Source organism: Populus alba, chromosome 5 (assembly GCF_005239225.2).
Source record: "Populus alba chromosome 5, ASM523922v2, whole genome shotgun sequence".
Lineage (NCBI taxonomy): Eukaryota > Viridiplantae > Streptophyta > Magnoliopsida > Malpighiales > Salicaceae > Populus > Populus alba.
The window spans coordinates 3,900,081-3,917,544 of NC_133288.1; the positions used below are offsets into that span (position 1 = coordinate 3,900,081).

General features: G+C 37.2%; 2 protein-coding genes and 1 non-coding gene across 3 annotated transcripts; 1 reads left to right on the forward strand and 2 right to left on the reverse strand.

The window, feature by feature from the left end:
* Window positions 1–859: 859 nt before the first annotated feature.
* On the reverse strand, window positions 860–2,208 carry LOC118051494 (PRA1 family protein E). Its single transcript, XM_035062163.2, has one exon. The coding sequence runs from the start codon at window positions 1,850–1,852 to the stop codon at window positions 1,214–1,216; it is 639 nt and encodes a 212-aa protein (XP_034918054.1). The 5' UTR covers window positions 1,853–2,208; the 3' UTR covers window positions 860–1,213.
* Window positions 2,209–2,497: 289 nt separating this feature from the next.
* On the reverse strand, window positions 2,498–9,511 carry LOC118051493 (uncharacterized). The gene is made up of 13 exons (XM_035062162.2): window positions 9,323–9,511; window positions 9,099–9,161; window positions 8,785–8,955; window positions 7,928–8,059; window positions 7,607–7,746; window positions 7,075–7,161; window positions 6,276–6,401; window positions 5,775–5,924; window positions 5,292–5,363; window positions 4,131–4,232; window positions 3,439–3,609; window positions 3,276–3,355; window positions 2,498–2,879 (listed from the first exon to the last, which is right to left on the reverse strand). The coding sequence occupies exons 1-13, from the start codon at window positions 9,342–9,344 to the stop codon at window positions 2,825–2,827; spliced, it is 1,371 nt and encodes a 456-aa protein (XP_034918053.1). The 5' UTR covers window positions 9,345–9,511; the 3' UTR covers window positions 2,498–2,824.
* Window positions 9,512–9,896: 385 nt separating this feature from the next.
* Window positions 9,897–17,453, forward strand: LOC118051495 (uncharacterized). Its single transcript, XR_012169907.1, has 3 exons — window positions 9,897–10,388; window positions 15,993–16,193; window positions 16,477–17,453. It is a non-coding gene; the product is annotated as an uncharacterized protein (transcript).
* Window positions 17,454–17,464: the final 11 nt, after the last annotated feature.

Genomic DNA, 17,464 nt, shown 5'->3' on the forward strand with positions numbered 1-17,464 from the left:
AAGCCAACCTGTACCACAACATGGAATTATTACGGCGGATACAGACATGCCGACCACTTTGGGCGGGGGAGGGATTTACTAACTTCTGTAAATTTGAACCTTTAAGAGGGAAAACTTGATCCGGCGGGGACCACTTTCTGCTCATTTGGATTGTAAAGCCTGTTGCAAGGCGGCATGGGCTAATGCGCCTCGACCTCAGCCAAAGAACAGAACTTCTGAACCGTGTTGCCTGCGCAAAAAGCAAAAAGAATCGGTGCTTTTTATATTGCCAACTGCAGCAGTTTAAAATGTGGTTGGCCACGTTGACAAATGGGCCCTCAAACCAAAGGTTCTGGTCCCTGTGGATCAAGTTGTAAGAACAAGAATCCCCTGGAAATTAGAACCGTGAAAAATAATATAGGGAAGTAAACTGGCTTTCCCTCTAGCTCAATAAAAGCATTAAAACCCAGTATTATGAGTGCTGCACTGTTGCATCACAAACCGTGGAAATGCAAGTACCATTGCATGACCCTAACAATATAACTCCTACCATAAATTACAAAAAGGTTCAATTACTATAACTAAAAAGGTTGTAAAAACGTATCAAATTCTAAAAGAAGATACGGGGACTACTAATATGAAGAGGTTAAAGATGTAAGTAAAGACCTGGTTATGCTACTCAAAGAGATCTTGCTCTCATAATGTTTTTGAGCAGAAGCCATGACAATCTTGCAGAATGACCAACATACAAAGAAATCAAGAAACTATCACAGCACTGCAACTGGCCACAATCAGATATAACAAGTCTAAGCAAATACTCCAATATAAGAACAAGAGACTAGAATTTTAAGCTGGTTAATCATCTCGATGATTCCCAATGTGCTAGAGGAAGAAATAGAAGTTTCCATTAACAGTAATTGAAACATACAAATTAGTAATCACACTTGAATGACTACAACAAAGTTAATTACAGAAGTATAAAAATTCTACTAGAAACACACAAAAACCACATCCTTGTAAACGGAACCATCCAACACGTTCCCAGTTTGATCTTTAACAACCAACAATGTCACAATATAAAAGTTACAATAAATCAAAAATCCCAAACTACAAAAACCGAGTCTCTGATCCCCAATTCCACTGTTACATCCTCCACGTCTTGTGCAAAAAACCTCGATTCAGATCAAGAGTCCACCAATACAATATATGCTTCAAATCAGACCAAAACCAACACTCAAATCCGAGTATAACCCATTGTGGGTCGCAAAGGCTGACTACCAACAACCGAAAGCAATCCACCTTCAACAGCACTATCCTCATCAAGAAACAAATCCTCGGTGCCCCTAAACGCGGCATGAACTGCAACAATCACCACCCCAATAATCAAAGCAATCAGAACATTCAAACCCACATGAGTAAACACCAACGCCAATATAGTAACCAATCCAAGCACACACAAAACAACTCTGTCATCAAGACTTTTATTAAACACCACCACCGGACCATCACGTCCGAAATATAGAAACAACCACGCCACAAACATCACAATAAACACAATCATAGAAATTGGATGCCACAAAAGACTTAAAAACAAGATTGCAAGAAATATCATTGCATAATTCACACGAAAGTGATTGACGTTGAATTTGATGCGTGACATGGCTTCATTATAATTGTTAGGGCGAATGAAAGATGATGACTTTATAAGTTCTTGCCATGGACGGCGCGTGGCTATGAGGGTTTGAGTTGTAGTGCTGACGCGTGAGATGAATGTGAGGGTGGTTGGTGACTGTGGGGATTGTGTGGTGGTGGTTGTGGTTGCGCTGATGGTGGTGGGGATGGTGCCATAACCTGCCTGTGCTTTTCGTGACATTTTGGTGGAGGGTTTTTGTTTGGATCTTGAGAACCGAAAGAAAGTTTGATACTTTATGAGAGAAATTAAAGATGGGTTTTAATTTAGAGATAGAAAGGTGGCAACTTTATGTAAAACAGCATATTTTTTAGGGTTAGGGCCTCTGTAGAATTCTAAATTTCTGGGAAGACAATTGAGAAAGTGGAGAGAGAAAATGAATTTCCTTTCTTACAGGGAAAAAGAAATTAAGAATATCATGTTCAAAACGATGGTTTTAATTAATTACAGTTGTGACCCAACAATTAGTTTCGTGGAACTCCAGGATTTGAGCTTAATCCACCTTCGAGCATGGACTCCAAATTTTGTGGAAACTGACAAGTTGCTTCTTCTTTTACGACTTAGTTTTCAGTTTGGTACTTTAAGTTTTGGAAACTTACAGTTCAATTGAGTAAACATGAATAATTACTCTCCAAACTCACTTAAAAAAAAAATCAAATCCAAGACTCATAAAATCACTTTAAAAAATAGTTATTCCGGAGCACCGGAAAAAACCAAGCATCAAGGTGGCACTTCTTTATTCTGTCGTCAGCTACATAATATCGGGAAAGAGAATTTTTTTTTTCTGGAGAAAATCAAGGAGAAGAAAATTGTCTGCAAAAGAAAGGGTAAAACAAAATTCTGATAGTGTTGAATTTCAGCTAGAAAACTCGTACAACTACAAAGAAAAACGCTACCAAAATCGCATGGATTCATAACAAAACCGGAAAGAATTCAACATATGAAATTTATGCCCCAAGTATCAGTTTGTCTGGGGATACCATTTCTACTCTTTCTTTACTTTTCGTTTTGCTTCCTCCCCCACAGGGATTTAATACAACTAATTTGATTTTGCAGCTTCTTGCAGAATATTCAGGCAAGAGAAATTCCAGCAAAGCTTTCATCAACTACTTTTTCAGTCCTTCACAGTACTAATGTATTTGCTATGGGCACACATTATGATTTTCCCTGGTCTGTACCATGAAACTTTCTCCCAGCATCAACTGCTTCCCTGAATGAGAGGCAAGTTGCATGGTTACGGATAAATTTAACCAGATAAGTACAAACAAGTATCAAATCCCAAATAGTAAAAAATATACTGTAGTGACACCATTTGATTAACAACCAGATGTGCTTGTAGTCTATGTTCATCATACAAATTCATCCCTCCATCCCTCACTGATCACACTGAGCTGAAATTTTAATTGGTTTTCAAACAGTTTTTTTCCCGTCCTAATGCAGTTTTTGCCAAGTAATTTGCATCTCTGTAAGTTCCCGAGTTAATTTTCTCAGTTAAGGATTCAGATTCCATAAGTTAATACACTAATATCTTGACTTGAATGGAAAGAATACAAAGTTTAAAGAGTCAGAGAAGCAATGATTTGTAATGAAGCTCTTTATCACATACCTAAAGGATTTCACAAGCTCCTTATTTTCAGGGTCAAGCCTCACACCCTCGTAAAAGGAATTTGCGGCTTCTTCAAACCTCTGCAAGTAAAAGACAATCAAGAAATGCTAGACAACGTAAATCACCGTAACAACCATGGAACAAAAGGAAGAAGAAGGCATGCCTGCAACAAGCGGAGAGCTGAGCCTTCCCGATACCAAGCTTTTGACCACTCCGGTGTTAGCTCTTTACAGGCCCTTGCATCAGCTAATGCTTGGTCAGGTTGCCCCAAGCGCATCCAGCTCAGGCTTCTATTTGAAAGCACGGTAGCATTAGTGGGATCCAAATCAATTGCCTGCAAATGCACATCAACCTCTTATTCAATTAATATCCAGCAAGCTATCCAATAATGATGGTTAGTTAACACCTAGGAATTCTTCAATTTCAAGGATAAGGTATCAAAAAGTAACAGCAAACACCTAGAAAGAAACATGTTCTTGTGTATTTCTGAATCTTCTAACACTTCAATCTAAGCTTAACTCCTTCAAATATGAATTTGCTCCATTAAACTTCCCATCTTCACACATCTCATTCCTACAAACAATTGTAACTACTTTCCATATTACAGGGAAATGCAAATTAAGATTTTAAAACCTATTTCTTTAGGCAGCCGTGACTCATATAGGTGTCAAAAGATCCACTGTATGAAATGAGTTTTGGGAAAAATTCAAAATATCTAGTGACAGAAAAGAAGTCATTAGAAACCTAGTTTTCAAATGCCACATGTTACTTGAAAAGGCAAATCACGCATAAGGACCAAATGTTCTAAGAGAACAAGAAAAGTGACAATAAAAACTCTAAATCTCAAAGGCATACTTGTGTATAATCATTCACTGCAGTAAGATATTCCTTTCTTCTGAAAGCATCATCTCCTCTTAATTTTGCTTCAGCAGCTCTCTCCTTTGCTTCAGGTGAAACCTGAACAAGTTGGAACATTTATTATTGTGAAAAATATACTGAAACATATTCAGCCAAATTGCTTGACTTGTGGAATTACTTTGACCTGACACAAAAGACAAGCCATGCAGCAAGGTAAATGTCCAAGTGAACTGCAATAAGCCCCTAAAAAACATCATTAATGCTAGCATAAAGCTGTTCAATTCAGGTAAGGAAACCAACCAACTATGGGGTAGATTGAACTGATTCATGTTATACCAGTATGATTCTGAATTTGATTTTAGTTGAGTTTGGTTCTTGGGATAAGGCTTCAAGTTGCCTGGCAAACCCAACCCTATAACTTATTGACAGGCTCAGTGAAATGATCAGGTTGGAATTTGACATATGCAAATTATATGTATCTATAATTTGAATGTATTCTTCCTTTGCTAATTGATGCAGCATAAATGCAATGAACAGACTGGGAGGTTGCAAGATATAAATCCCTTTGCGCAGATGGTTTATGAAAATGCTAAATATTAGAGAATAAGGAGAACAGAGAGCCAAATCAATTGAAATTCAGGGTCAATATTGGGTAGGACCATTGGAGTTAATAAGGTCAACTCAGTTCTGATCCAACTCACTTGGTTTTAGACCCATACACAACAATTACATAAATCTTAAATGGCACTGCAAGCAAGCTGCAAAAAGATTTGCAATTAGCAAGATTTCTTGATTGGAATGAGAAGAAGAATTCTCATTAAAGTAGAACGGTCAAAGCCAAGAGCACAACTGAAGCGTTTCAACCAGCGAGCAAAAAATAAAAACAATTTCACACAAATTAACCGACTGTTCATCATTAGAAATATCTTTTATGGATGACTGAAAATTATACAGGTGAAACAACACTGAATTCTAACATGATTGGACCAAATGAGAGGGAGTTACATGTAACTGGTAATTGTAAGCTTGTCAGTGGTACTAGAGCAAGGAAAAAAGATCCATTGTCAAGGAATAACTCAATAAAGCATCCTGACATGACAATCATAACAAAAGCAGCACATAACCGGCAAGCAAATTAAATTATAGCATAAGTAGTACCTCAGGAAGATCTCTTTTAGGCATATCCATGTTCTCAGAAGCATCAATTTGCTTCACTATCCTAGTTTCTTCCTGCGAAGAATTTCCAATCCAAAAAAGGGAATTAATAACAGAAACTACCAAGGGTAAAATGAAATTAGCTGCGAGTAGAATAACAATATCTGGTCAAGTTAGCCTGTTATCCACTTGTTATTTCTCCCTTTTTAGCAAAAAATCTCCCTTTTATAATCTTGTTTTCTTGGCAATAGAAAATGTGTACGGATGTACAACAGATCAAGAGTTCATTCATAAATAGTACCACGAATCCTCATGTGAATATGGATGTACTCAAAAACTTTGACCCCCTCATTGTGACACAGAAAAATGTAAATTAGTAGTTGTTAGATAGTGACAGCAGATGGAGCACATGTATTTGTGGTTTAGCAAAAGTCGGCGACCTTAAGTCTCATAAAGTTCATAACAAATCTTTAAGGATCTTAATACCTCTTTATTAGCTTCAGACAGCATGTGTGCAAGAATTCCATCAACAGTCCACTCACGAACGCTCTGAACTTTTGTTGTTAAGGGGAAGAGGATCTCAACAGCTTCACGGTTGCCTCTTGCAGCAGCAACCTGTATTGGTTTCTGACCATCCTGGGAAGCAAAGAAAATTCATAACCATTCACAGTAAAAATAAAGGTGAACAATAATTACATAAAAGTGACCACCATATACATTTTTTTTTTCACATGAATAACATTTACCATGAAATAGCAACATCAAGATCTTAGGAAATTTCTATGGAAAAAAAAACTTAGTCATTGATTGATATGATAGAAATTCAAGGGAATAGTAAAGAAAGAATCCAAGTATTGAAAATCAAAATAAATAATAATATACATCAAAGAGAGAACCCCAACTTGTAAAATCATAGAGACAAACAAGAGATAACATTGTAAAGAAAGCAGTACTCCCTCAAATAACTGAATGCAGTAACAGCCTCACCTCATCAGTGACATTAGAATCAGCTCCAGCTTCTAATAAACGGTTCAAAATTTCTGGGCTTCCTAAATCAGCAGCAATGTGCAGTGGTGTTGCTCCACCAGCAGTAACATTCACGTCAGCACCAGCCTGCACACAAGATAACACAGAAGTCAGAGCTATAAAATGGCACAAAGTGATATGCACATAAGCATAAAAAATAAGATTAAAGATGCTTCAGCACCAAAAGACATGATCTCCAGAACAAAATTCCCAAGCTTTGGTTTTTGGAAATATCTGGTTCACTGTGTAAATTGCTAGTAAAACCAGGGACACAGTCACTAAATTCAAGAAATTTAACAACCATATTAGTAAGTGATTTAACGGAAATAGAAACACTACTTGGCTGGAGTCATATTCACTTTGCCCCCTGTAATTATGATTCATTTGAATGAAACACCTCTGCAAGCCACACCACCTGTTGTTGTTTGCACCATTGTTGTTTTCCATTATAGTTAAAAAAAAATATGAATTTTAAACGCACAAATTTTTTTTTCATGATTTCACTCATGAAGGAAAAATAATCACCACCATCAAAAGGTATTAAAGATGTCTACATATGAAATTAACTCATTTTAAAAATCTTTGCTGTTAACGTGCAAAATTGTTTAGTTAAGAAAAAACTAGTGTTTTTTTTTTTTTTTTTTTTTTGAGGTTAGGTTTTTTCAAATGCTGGGGAAAACAAGTGGTCTAATATGTTGCATATAAAGGCACCCCAGAGAAGATGAAAAATTTACAAAACATAATTAGAGGACGGAGATACCTGAACCAACAACTCTAGGCATGCTAATGAACCAGCTGCTACAGCTGATAGCAATGGAGTTACATCATCTTCAGTTGCAGCATTAGGCTGCAAAAGAATGTCAAAAAATATAAATAACACCATAGAAAAACAATCAAGAGAAACATATAAGCTTGTCCTGAATAAAAAAAAAAAAATCAAATAAATTTGTAGAAGTGCTGGAACATAGCAAATAACCTGTTGGAATAATCTTTACATGAATAACTACCCAAAGAAAAAGGATGTGATAATTGTACCCAAGAACTTCGATACTAGTAGTTGGCTCACTTTTTGACAAAATTATACATGTTCAACATAGGTTGTCTAGTGTCAATTTAGGCAGACATGATTATGCATGTTCAATTTGGATTGTCACATCTGCCAAATTTCAAATGGCTTCACTCACTACACAAAATTCATGGCTGTAACTCGCTCTCTCTGATTTGCTCTTAAAATTTGTCATTCATTAAAATGATAGTAAATAAAATTAATAGGGAGGGAGGGGAGGGTTTACATTTGCATGGTGCTCCAGCAACACTTTCAAAGCATCCACTTGACCATGCCCGGCAGCCCAGAGTAAAGGAGTGCCAGCATCACTTTGTGATTCAACCTCAGCACCCTTAGAAAGCAAATACTCCATCAACTCAGTATTTCCTGCAAACAAGCATGCAAAGCACTGAAGCAAAAATCTCAATAGAAGCGGTAGATGGAATGTATCTGGGAATGAAATTGATATTTCTGCATTAAGCATGACAGTGCATATCATTAGAAAGATCATGCAGGCAACATAACCACGCAAAAGCAGAAGACTTGCCCCGTTAAACCCCAAACATACCTATTCCTGCAGAATGGTGCAATGCTGTGGCCCCTAAATCACTTGGTATAGCAGGATTGGCACCCTGGTCGAGTAGATATTTAGCAGTGGCAGTATGTCCTTGCCGGGCAGCATGAACAAGAGGAGTCTCACCTGCATATGGTAATAAGCTCCTTGAGATGATCTATAACAGCAAGATACTGGTAACTGCAACTGACAAATGCATGCCATCTAAATTTTTGAAAAAAAACCTGTAAAGAGACGCAAGCATAAATGTAAATCATAAGAACATGGTTTCACTTTAGTTTTCAAATGAGCAGATGAAAGGAGAAAGATTTCAACTTTTTGTCCATGCCCCAATTTATTGTCATACATTTTTTCCGTGTCCCTGATACATATGGTGCTCTTCTTCTCTTCAGTTTCTTTTAGGTGTCCAATCACAGAGAAGTTAATCTAACAGCACTTTTCAAGACCTAATTCCTTTCATATCTTTACTGTGTTCAATGATGAAAATGGTAAAACTTGTAGAGCTTTGAAAATGTGTTCATGTAATACTTCTGAATATACATAAACAATAAACAATACAACCAAGAGAATTAAATTCACTAAGCACCCAGTCAAACAGCCAAGCTGCCAGCTCACTATGTTCCACTATCTAAACAAACAAAAACATATGAATCCTCATATTACTCAATTACATGGCCAGTCAAATCAAAAGCTGGTCTCCCTAATGCGTACCAGTCCAGCTTCATTTATCTCAAGCAAAACAGTGCCCTGGTTGCTCAATTAAATAAGATTAAGGGATTCTCACGAACAATAAGGAAGGAGTATTCTCAACACCATGAGGAGGAACAATTTGGATAAAAAAAAATATATACCATCTTCATCTTTGGTATCAACATCAAGCTTCAATTCCTCAATCAAATAATTGCAAACCTCAGTCTGTGCTTCTCTTGCCGCAAAATGAAGTGCCCCTCGTTTATTAGCATCCTTGATTTCTGCTACAGTTTTTGACATTCCCTTCCCTTCATCAAGCTGTGCTGCTATATCTATTTAATCAAACACCAGACATCAAAATTAAACATTTACACACAAAAAAGATCCCAAATAACAAAAATACAAATGCATAGGAACATTCTCAACCAAAAGTCAATGTGAGCCCAAAGAATGGAAAGAAAAGAAAAGAACTTACTCTTAAGAAGATCAAGATTTCCACCACAAGCAGCAGTAAGAAATTGCTGAACTTTCTGCCTCACTGTAATCACTCACAATCGAAGATAAACAAATTCACGAACTTGCATCGAGACAAAAAGAGAACCCTTATAATTTTGCGTCTCTATAGCTACTTGTGTTTACACTACAAAAAAAAAAAAAAAAAAAACACTGATAAAAGAGAGAGGGGGAGGGATACGTGACCTGCAAGTGCATCAGAAGCCATAGTAAATTTCACAGATAACTTGTTTCAATAACCTTAAAAGTATACTGTTGTGCACCGCAAAGACAACAAGCAGATGATTCTGGAGTTTATGCTTTGCTTGCAGAGGGAAAATAAAGGAGAAGTGAAAGACTCCAAGCAGGGTCCTCCGTTTTTATTCGTATAAAAAACAAATACTTAAACTATAAAATATTTGGGAAAATTACCTTAAATCAAAATTACACTGGTCTATCATGCTTTAAAAAATTATATTTTATATTATAAATTTTATATACACACTAATATTTAGTATTATATATAAAAAATCAATAAAAAATATTTAATTATTTATATATTAAACATTACATCTTTAATTTTTTTTTCCTACTAAAAATATATTTAATAGCACCTAAACATATTAAGTTAAATTAAAAAAAAAAAAAAAAAAAAACAAATTCACTATGCACTGTGAGTGATTTCACCGGACTCAAGAAGTGTTTCTCGCACAAAATTTGCTTTGATCTCGTGAGAGGTTTGATTATATTTCTTCTCATGTGTCTGGTACTTTATGGGTCTCCTGCGTTCAGTTTGATTCTATTTTTTTTATCCTTTTTTTAGTTATCTCTTATGCATTTGGGAGAGTTGTGGTTGGGTTAGTGGATTCTGACTTTGTTTGTTGCTCTTGCAAGTCTCTCCGGTTGTTGTTGCTTCTTTGGCCTTGGGTGCTGTTGCGATTTCGTCTGGATGCAGCTAGATAAGTAACTATAACCCTTCTGGTTGATTTTCTATTTTGTGGGGCTTTGGAACTTCCACTTGAATCACTTCTATGGGTTTTGTGTGTGATTGGCTTCTTCTTTTTTTAATTGTCAATGGTGTATTTGAGTGCCGAGAGAGTTTGGGGTATAAAAGATTTTTATTTTTTTTTGGATTATCTCCCATATTTTGTATTGCATCATCTCTCTTCTGTTATGGTTGCTTTTTGTCCCTAGTTCTCTCATTTGCTATGGTTATTCTGCTTGAACCTGTTTTTTGCCTCTGCTGCTTCTAGCTGGTGTTTTTTTCTTATAGGTTTTGTAAGAATTATCAAAACCTAGAAAAAAAGAACAACCGACTCATGGAAGAGATGAAGACGTTTTCTCCCTGTATTGATTTTGTTTCTCCCACACTTCTTACGTTACTTTTACAGAGGAGAGTGATATATATATTGTATATTCTATTCTGTTAGTATCGTATAATTAACTATGAAAAGAAAAGGAAAAAGAGAGTGTTATCCAGCTCATGCTAAAAGCCAAAAATGCTAGTAACAGAAAACGAGAATACAATAAAGCATGTGTTATCTATCATCTTGTGCTTGTGATGGGAGAGCTGGATGACTAGTCGTCGTGCCTCTATTGGTAGGAATATTTATGTCCCGTAATACCCCCCCACAAGATGGAGAATGTAGGTTGACAATTCCCAGCTTGAGTAAGTGAGAGCTCACCTCGTGCTTGTTGGATTTTGGTTTCTCTCAGTCAAAGGCTGATTACAACCTGTTCACCATGTCCACTAGCACTTCTTTCACTGCCCTTTTTGTTTATGTCGATGACATAATCCTTGCCAGTAACTCCATGGACAACATCACTGCAGTCAAGGATTGCTTGCATGATAGGTTTAAGATCAAGGACTTAGGTGCCTTGAGATTTTTTCTTGGAATCGAAGTAGCAAGATCACCTACAAGAATACACATCTACCAACAAAAGTAAGCTCTTGATATTCTAGCTGATTCAGGGATCCTGGGTTGTAAGCCAGTCAAGATTCCTATGGAACAAAATTCCAGGCTATGCAAGGATGAAGGTGACTATTTGGATGATCCCTCTACATATAGAAGACTCATTGGCATATTGCTTTATCTCACCATCACCAGGCCTGACATTAGTTACCCAGTCCAAGTTCTGAGTCAGTTTATGGATAAACCTTCCAAAACTCACTTGACAGCTGCTCACAAAGTTCTGAGGTACATCAAATCTGCACCTGGACAAGGCTTATTATTGTCCGCTTCTTCGAACTTAAAGTTAATTGCTTATTGTGATTCTGATTGGGCTTCATGCCCTGATACTCGTCGGTCAGTTACAGGATATTGTGTTCTACTTGGCCAGTCTCTCATTTCATGGAAATCAAAGAAACAGAGCATAGTATCTCGGTCTTCTGCAGAGGCAGAATACCGTGCCATGGCTGCCACAGTCTCTGAGCTCACTTGGCTTTGTTTTCTACTTACTGATCTGCATATCGAACACTCTCAGGCAGCCACTCTTTACTGTGATAATCAAGCTGCAATCCACATCGCCTCCAACCCAGTTTTCCATGAACGTGCGAAGCACATTGAGCTAGATTGTCATCTCATCAGAGACAAAATTTTGGAAGGATCCATTGTCACAATGCATGTCCCTACTCACCTTCAACGAGCTGACCTTCTTACAAAGGCATTTCCCTTTTCCCTTCTGAGCTCTCACTTACTCAAGCTGGGAATTGTCAACCTACATTCTCCATCTTGTGGGGGGGTATTACAGGACATAAATATTCCTACCAATGGAGGCACGATGACTAGTCATCCAGCTCTCCCATCACAAGCATAAGATGATAGATAACACATGCTTTATTGTATTCTCCTTTTCTGTTACTAGCATTTTTAGCTTTTAGCATGAGCTGGATAACACTCTCTTTTTCCTTTTCTTTTCATAGTCAATTATACGATACTAACATAATACAATATACAGTATATATATCACTCCCCTCTGTAAAAGTAACGTAAGAAATGTGGGAGAAACAAATTCAATACAGGGAGAAAACGTCTTCATCTCTTCCATGAGTCGGTTGTTCTTCCTTTTCAGGTTTTGATAATTCTTACAAACAACTAGTCATCCAGCTCTCCCATCACAAGCACAAGATGATAGATAACACATGCTTTATTGTATTCTCATTTTCTGTTACTAGTATTTTTGGCTTTTAGCATGAGCTGGATAACACTCTCCTTTTCCTTTTCTTTTCATAGTCAATTATACGATACTAACATAATAGAATATACAGTTAATATATATATCACTCCCCTCTATAAAAGTAACGTAAGAAGTGTGGGAGAAACAAATTCAATACAGGGAGAAAACGTCTTCATCTCTTCCATGAGTCGGTTGTTCTTCTTTTCCAGGTTTTGATAATTCTTACATGGTATCAGAGCATAGTTAATCATTTTCTTTCTCCAATCAAACCATGGAAGAACAATCCCCAATTTCACAATCTGCAAACACCCAAAGTCCCAAACCAGTTTCTCCCTATTTCAACTTCACAGATCCAAATAATCCGTATCGTATGGAAAATGGGGACCACACAACTTTGATTCTTGTCACTGAGTTGCTCACCACTGAAAATTATGTCACCTGGTCACGAGCAATGTGTCGAGCACTTAGGGCGAAGAACAAGCTTGGCTTTATTTCTGGAATCATTGCTAGGCCGGCGAGTGAGGAGGGAGTATCATGTGCAATAGGACTAGAAGATACATGGGAGTTTTCAAGCTCAAAATCCTTAGGGGTGGAAGCAGGACTACTATAAGAAGATAGAGTGTTTGGTGAAGTAGGGGTGGTGTCTTCATTTTGTGGAAAACAATGAGAGTCATATGAGTGATTTGAACAAGGAATGTTCTGCAGTCCTAGTGTGGAATTGGAAGTGGAATGGTCTGCAGTGGTGTTAGAGGGTGACTTGAAAGGAAAATTAGTTTCATGAAAAAGGACATCCCTAGAAAGAAAAATGGTCATACTATTTAAATCCATCAGCTTATATCCCTTGACTCCAAAGGGGTAACTCAGAAAAATACACTTCCTACCTCTCGGATCAAATTTTCTTCTCCCCTGTGAAATGGTTGTGGCAAAACAAAGACACCCAAAAATTTTCAAATGAGAATAATTTAGTTTATTATTAAAAAGAACTTCATAAGGGGTTTGATTGACAAGTATAGGGGTAGGTGTTCTATTTATAAGGTAGACTGCAGTTAAGATACAATCATTCTAAAATGAGAGGGGAAGGTTAGATTGGAAAAATAGTGCACGAGCTACATTTAATAAGTGTTGGTGTTTTCTCTCAACTATCCCATTTTGTTGGGGTGTTTCAACACAAGTTCGTTGGTGAATAATCCTTTTTTCATTGTAAAAGTCAGTCATCTTGAACTCAATACCATTATCACTACGTATGTTCTTGATTTTACAATTGAACTGTGTTTCTACAAGGTGGTAGAAGGATTCAATGCATTTTCTTGTTTCAGATTTGGTTTGAAGTAAATAGACCCAAGTTGTTCTAGACAAATCATCTACTAAGATAAAAAAATACCTTGAACCATCATAAGCATTAGTGGAACATGGCCCCCAAATATCACAGTGTATTAATTCAAAAATAGTGGAAGATTTATGTGCACTAATAGGAAATGGGAGTCTATGCTGTTTGGCAAGGGGACAAATGCAACAAGGGAAAGTTTTATTTATGAGCAAGGTGTTTCTTACAGCAGGATCATCTATCAATTTCATTCGTGAATCAGAAATATGACCAAGGCGACAATGCCAAAGATCAATCACGTCTATACTACTTTGAATAGAAATAGCAACTGAAGGGAAATTTGGAGACAAACATGATAGTAGGTCGGCCAAGGATGAAAGAGAAACTGCTCGAGGAAGAAGGTGATACAAGCCACTTCTCACTTCAGCAATTCCAATCGTGGTCCAGGTGGAAAGGTCCTATATAAAACATGTATTATTTATAAAAACCAAACAACAATTCAGATTTTCAGTAAGTCTTTTAACATAGATCAAATTAAAAGAAAATGAAGGAATGCACAAAACATCATCAAGGGCAATCTTATCAGTAAGTTGAATGCTGCCTAGATGTGTGGCTGATACAAAAGTTTTATTAGGCAAACTTACCCTATAAGATACCTCTACAATATTAGAAGTGAAAAAGGAAGGGCTACACAGCATATGGTCTGTAGACCCTGAATCAATAATCCAGGAAATATTATTTGACTTTAAAAAATCAGCAGGAATATCATTACAAAGTATAATTTTACCAGACATCTTTGAAGGTGTGATACTGGTTTTTGAATTGGGTGGAGTTTGACTTGTCGGGGGAGCTGCAGTTAAAAGACCTTTGGGCTGAATAAGGCTTATGAGATGCAGATATTGCTCTTTGGTGAAAACCATTTTCTCCTCACTCACCTCCTCCTGATAAGGACTTGCCAACAAAGCAGCTTGATTAGCAAAGGAACCTGTAACTTTTCCTTTATAAAGCTTGTGACCCGGGGGATACCCATGAAGCTTGTAACATTTCTCAACCATGTGACCACTCATATTGTAGTGAGAACATACTAGAGGCTCCGCATTTCCAGCCTTATAGCAATTTTCGAGTGTATGACCTTATGTGTGACAATGTGGACAGTAAGGCCTTTCTTTCCTCTAGTTTGTGAAATTTCTCTTAGTTGTGTTAAAAGGGGTATGGAAAAACTTACTGGCCAATGCCATAGACTCACAAGAAGGAGTGTTGTTGGCGAGTTGGTGGTGCTGCTCTTGTTGTTGGATCATTGAGAACACCTTGTTAATGCTGGGACGAGGCTCTGTTAGCATGATTTGATCTCTAGCATTAGTATATTGATTGTTCAAACCCATAAAAAACTGTATAACATAATCTCTCTAATACCTCTCATTCAACATTTTCAACTGGCCGCATGTGCATAATGGCATTGGATTATAAATAATCATTTCATCCCAAAGAGTTTTAAGATTACCAAAATAAGTATTCACATAGTCCCTGTCCTGTCGAAGAACAGCCAAATCTCTTCTAAGTTGGAAAATACAAGTACTATTCTGTTGGGTGAAACGATCCTTAAGCTCTGTCCACAACATTTAAGCATCATCCACGAAAGCCAGAGTATGTTTGATATCAATACTGACTGCATTTTGTATCCAAGAAACCACCATGTCATTGCATCTTTCCCACATTTCAAACAGAGGATCCTCCTCACTCGCCGGCCTAGCAATGATTCCAGAAATAAAGCCAAGCTTGTTCTTCGCCCTAAGTGCTCGACACATTGCTCGTGACCAGGTGACATAATTTTCAGTGGTGAGCAACTCAGTGACAATAATCAAAGTTGTGTGGTCCCCATTTTCCATACGATACGGATTATTTGGATCTGTGAAGTTGAAATAGGGAGAAACTGGTTTGGGACTTTGGGTGTTTGCAGATTGTGAAATTAGGGATTGTTCTTCCATGGTTTGATTGGAGAAAGAAAATGATTAACTATGCTCTGATACCATGTAAGAATTATCAAAACCTGGAAAAGAAGAACAACCGACTCATGGAAGAGATGAAGACGTTTTCTCCCTGTATTGAATTTGTTTCTTCCACACTTCTTACGTTACTTTTATAGAGGGGAGTGATATATATATTGTATATTCTATTCTGTTAGTAGCGTATAATTGACTATGAAAAGAAAAGGAAAAGGAGAGTGTTATCCAGCTCATGTTAAAAGCCAAAAATACTAGTAACAGAAAATGAGAATACAATAAAGCATGTGTTATCTATCATTTTGTGCTTGTGATTGGAGAGCTGGATGATTAGTGTCGTGCCTTCATTGGTAGGAATATTTATGTCCCGTAATAGGTTCTCTTTCTTTTAGGTGTTTTGTGTGGTTCTCCTGTGTCTGGTTGCCCTCTGCTGATTTTCTTTCTGTTATTGCTTCTTCTTTTTGGCCTTTTACGTCCGAAGATGGGGTTCTTTGTTTTGTTGTACATCCAAGGTTTCTTGAGCATTGTGCTGTTTCATGCTTGCACCATAGGTGTTTGTCAAAAGGCCTGAGAGAAGGTTTCTTATCCCTCTCCCTCTCTTTTTTTTCCATGCACTGCTTCTATGCTTTTGGTTTTGTGTTGGCTTTCCACGGTGTTGCTATTGGTTAGTGCCTTGGTTTGTGATTTGGGAGGTAATTTGGTCATTTATTGCATATTATGAAATATTTTTTTTTATATAATTTTGCAGGGTTATATGCTAAGTTTTACCCAGTATGGTGTGTAAGTGGCTACGCCCGAAGAAAAATGAATCACGTTGCCACCAGAATAATCTATGGACTAATCACTTTGTTACATTGCAGGTCAGTCCACGTCTTACAAAGGATAGAGAGAGATTTCCTCCAAACAACATCCTTTTCAGGTTATTTGGGGCAGGATTGCTTTGGATGAGCTGGACATGCTTTAATGGAGGAGATCCTTGTGTAGTGAGCACTGATGCTTCTTTGGCAGTCTTAAACACCGTGGACTTTGAGCGTTTTCACTATGAACTCAAGCAGTGTTTCTCACTCACTCACAATCCACAGAAAAATATCAGAATGTCTGAATGCCTATATAAGGATGCAGATATTGTTGCAAAGATTGTGATCGTGTAACGGTAACACAGAGTTCCCTTATGAGGATGTCATTGATTACTCTCAATTCTGTATATCTGTTTGCACATCAAATGTTGTAGAAAAGTTCCTCTTAAATCCCATCAGGAGTACTAAGAATGATGAATGGGCTAGAATGTGGAAGAGGTTGAAAGAGGTAGAAAATTTCTCTGAGTTCCAATATCCATCAAGGGAAGGTGATGTAATTCAAATGATATGGCAAGTTGTAGTGAGAAAAGGTAATGCCTTTGATGATTGGTCATTAAAGGATGTTGCAAATTTTCTGCAATGCCTTTTATTTCTCTGCCATGCGGCACTTTTCTGATCTGGCATGGATACGAAGGAACTGAAGCTCAGAGTTACTGGGAGGATATGGAAGGAACAACAAAATCCAGAAACCGGAGTGTGCATGCCAACCTTTGTAGCTAAAGCAAAAGTAATTTTAAAGACATCTACAAGATTTTGCTATTCTTTTCTTCTGTGTTGTAATGGATGGAATTGATGAAGCTCCTGTTTTTTTTATAAATAATTTTGTATAATGAGCAGCTATTCTTCCATGGATTTTTGTTTGATAGTACGCTTCAAGTTAAGATTTAACGAAGCTGTTTTTTATGACTCAAAGTAAGAGCTACTCATTTGAATGCAGCAATCCAAGAGGTGAAAACACAGCTGAATCCTTGGTTCTTAAATTAGCAGGACT

Bases quoted from the DNA above. Each gene is read 5' to 3' on its own strand.
- LOC118051494 (XM_035062163.2), bottom strand. From the start codon at position 1,852: ATGTCACGAAAAGCACAGGCAGGTTATGGCACCATCCCCACCACCATC.
- LOC118051493 (XM_035062162.2), bottom strand. From the start codon at position 9,344: ATGGCTTCTGATGCACTTGCAG. The intron at 8,956-9,098 runs GTAAGTTCTTTT...TTGATTAAATAG, and splicing joins AAATCTTGATCTTCTTAAGA to ATATAGCAGCACAGCTTGAT. The intron at 3,610-4,130 runs GTATGCCTTTGA...GTGCATTTGCAG, and splicing joins CAGTGAATGATTATACACAA to GCAATTGATTTGGATCCCAC.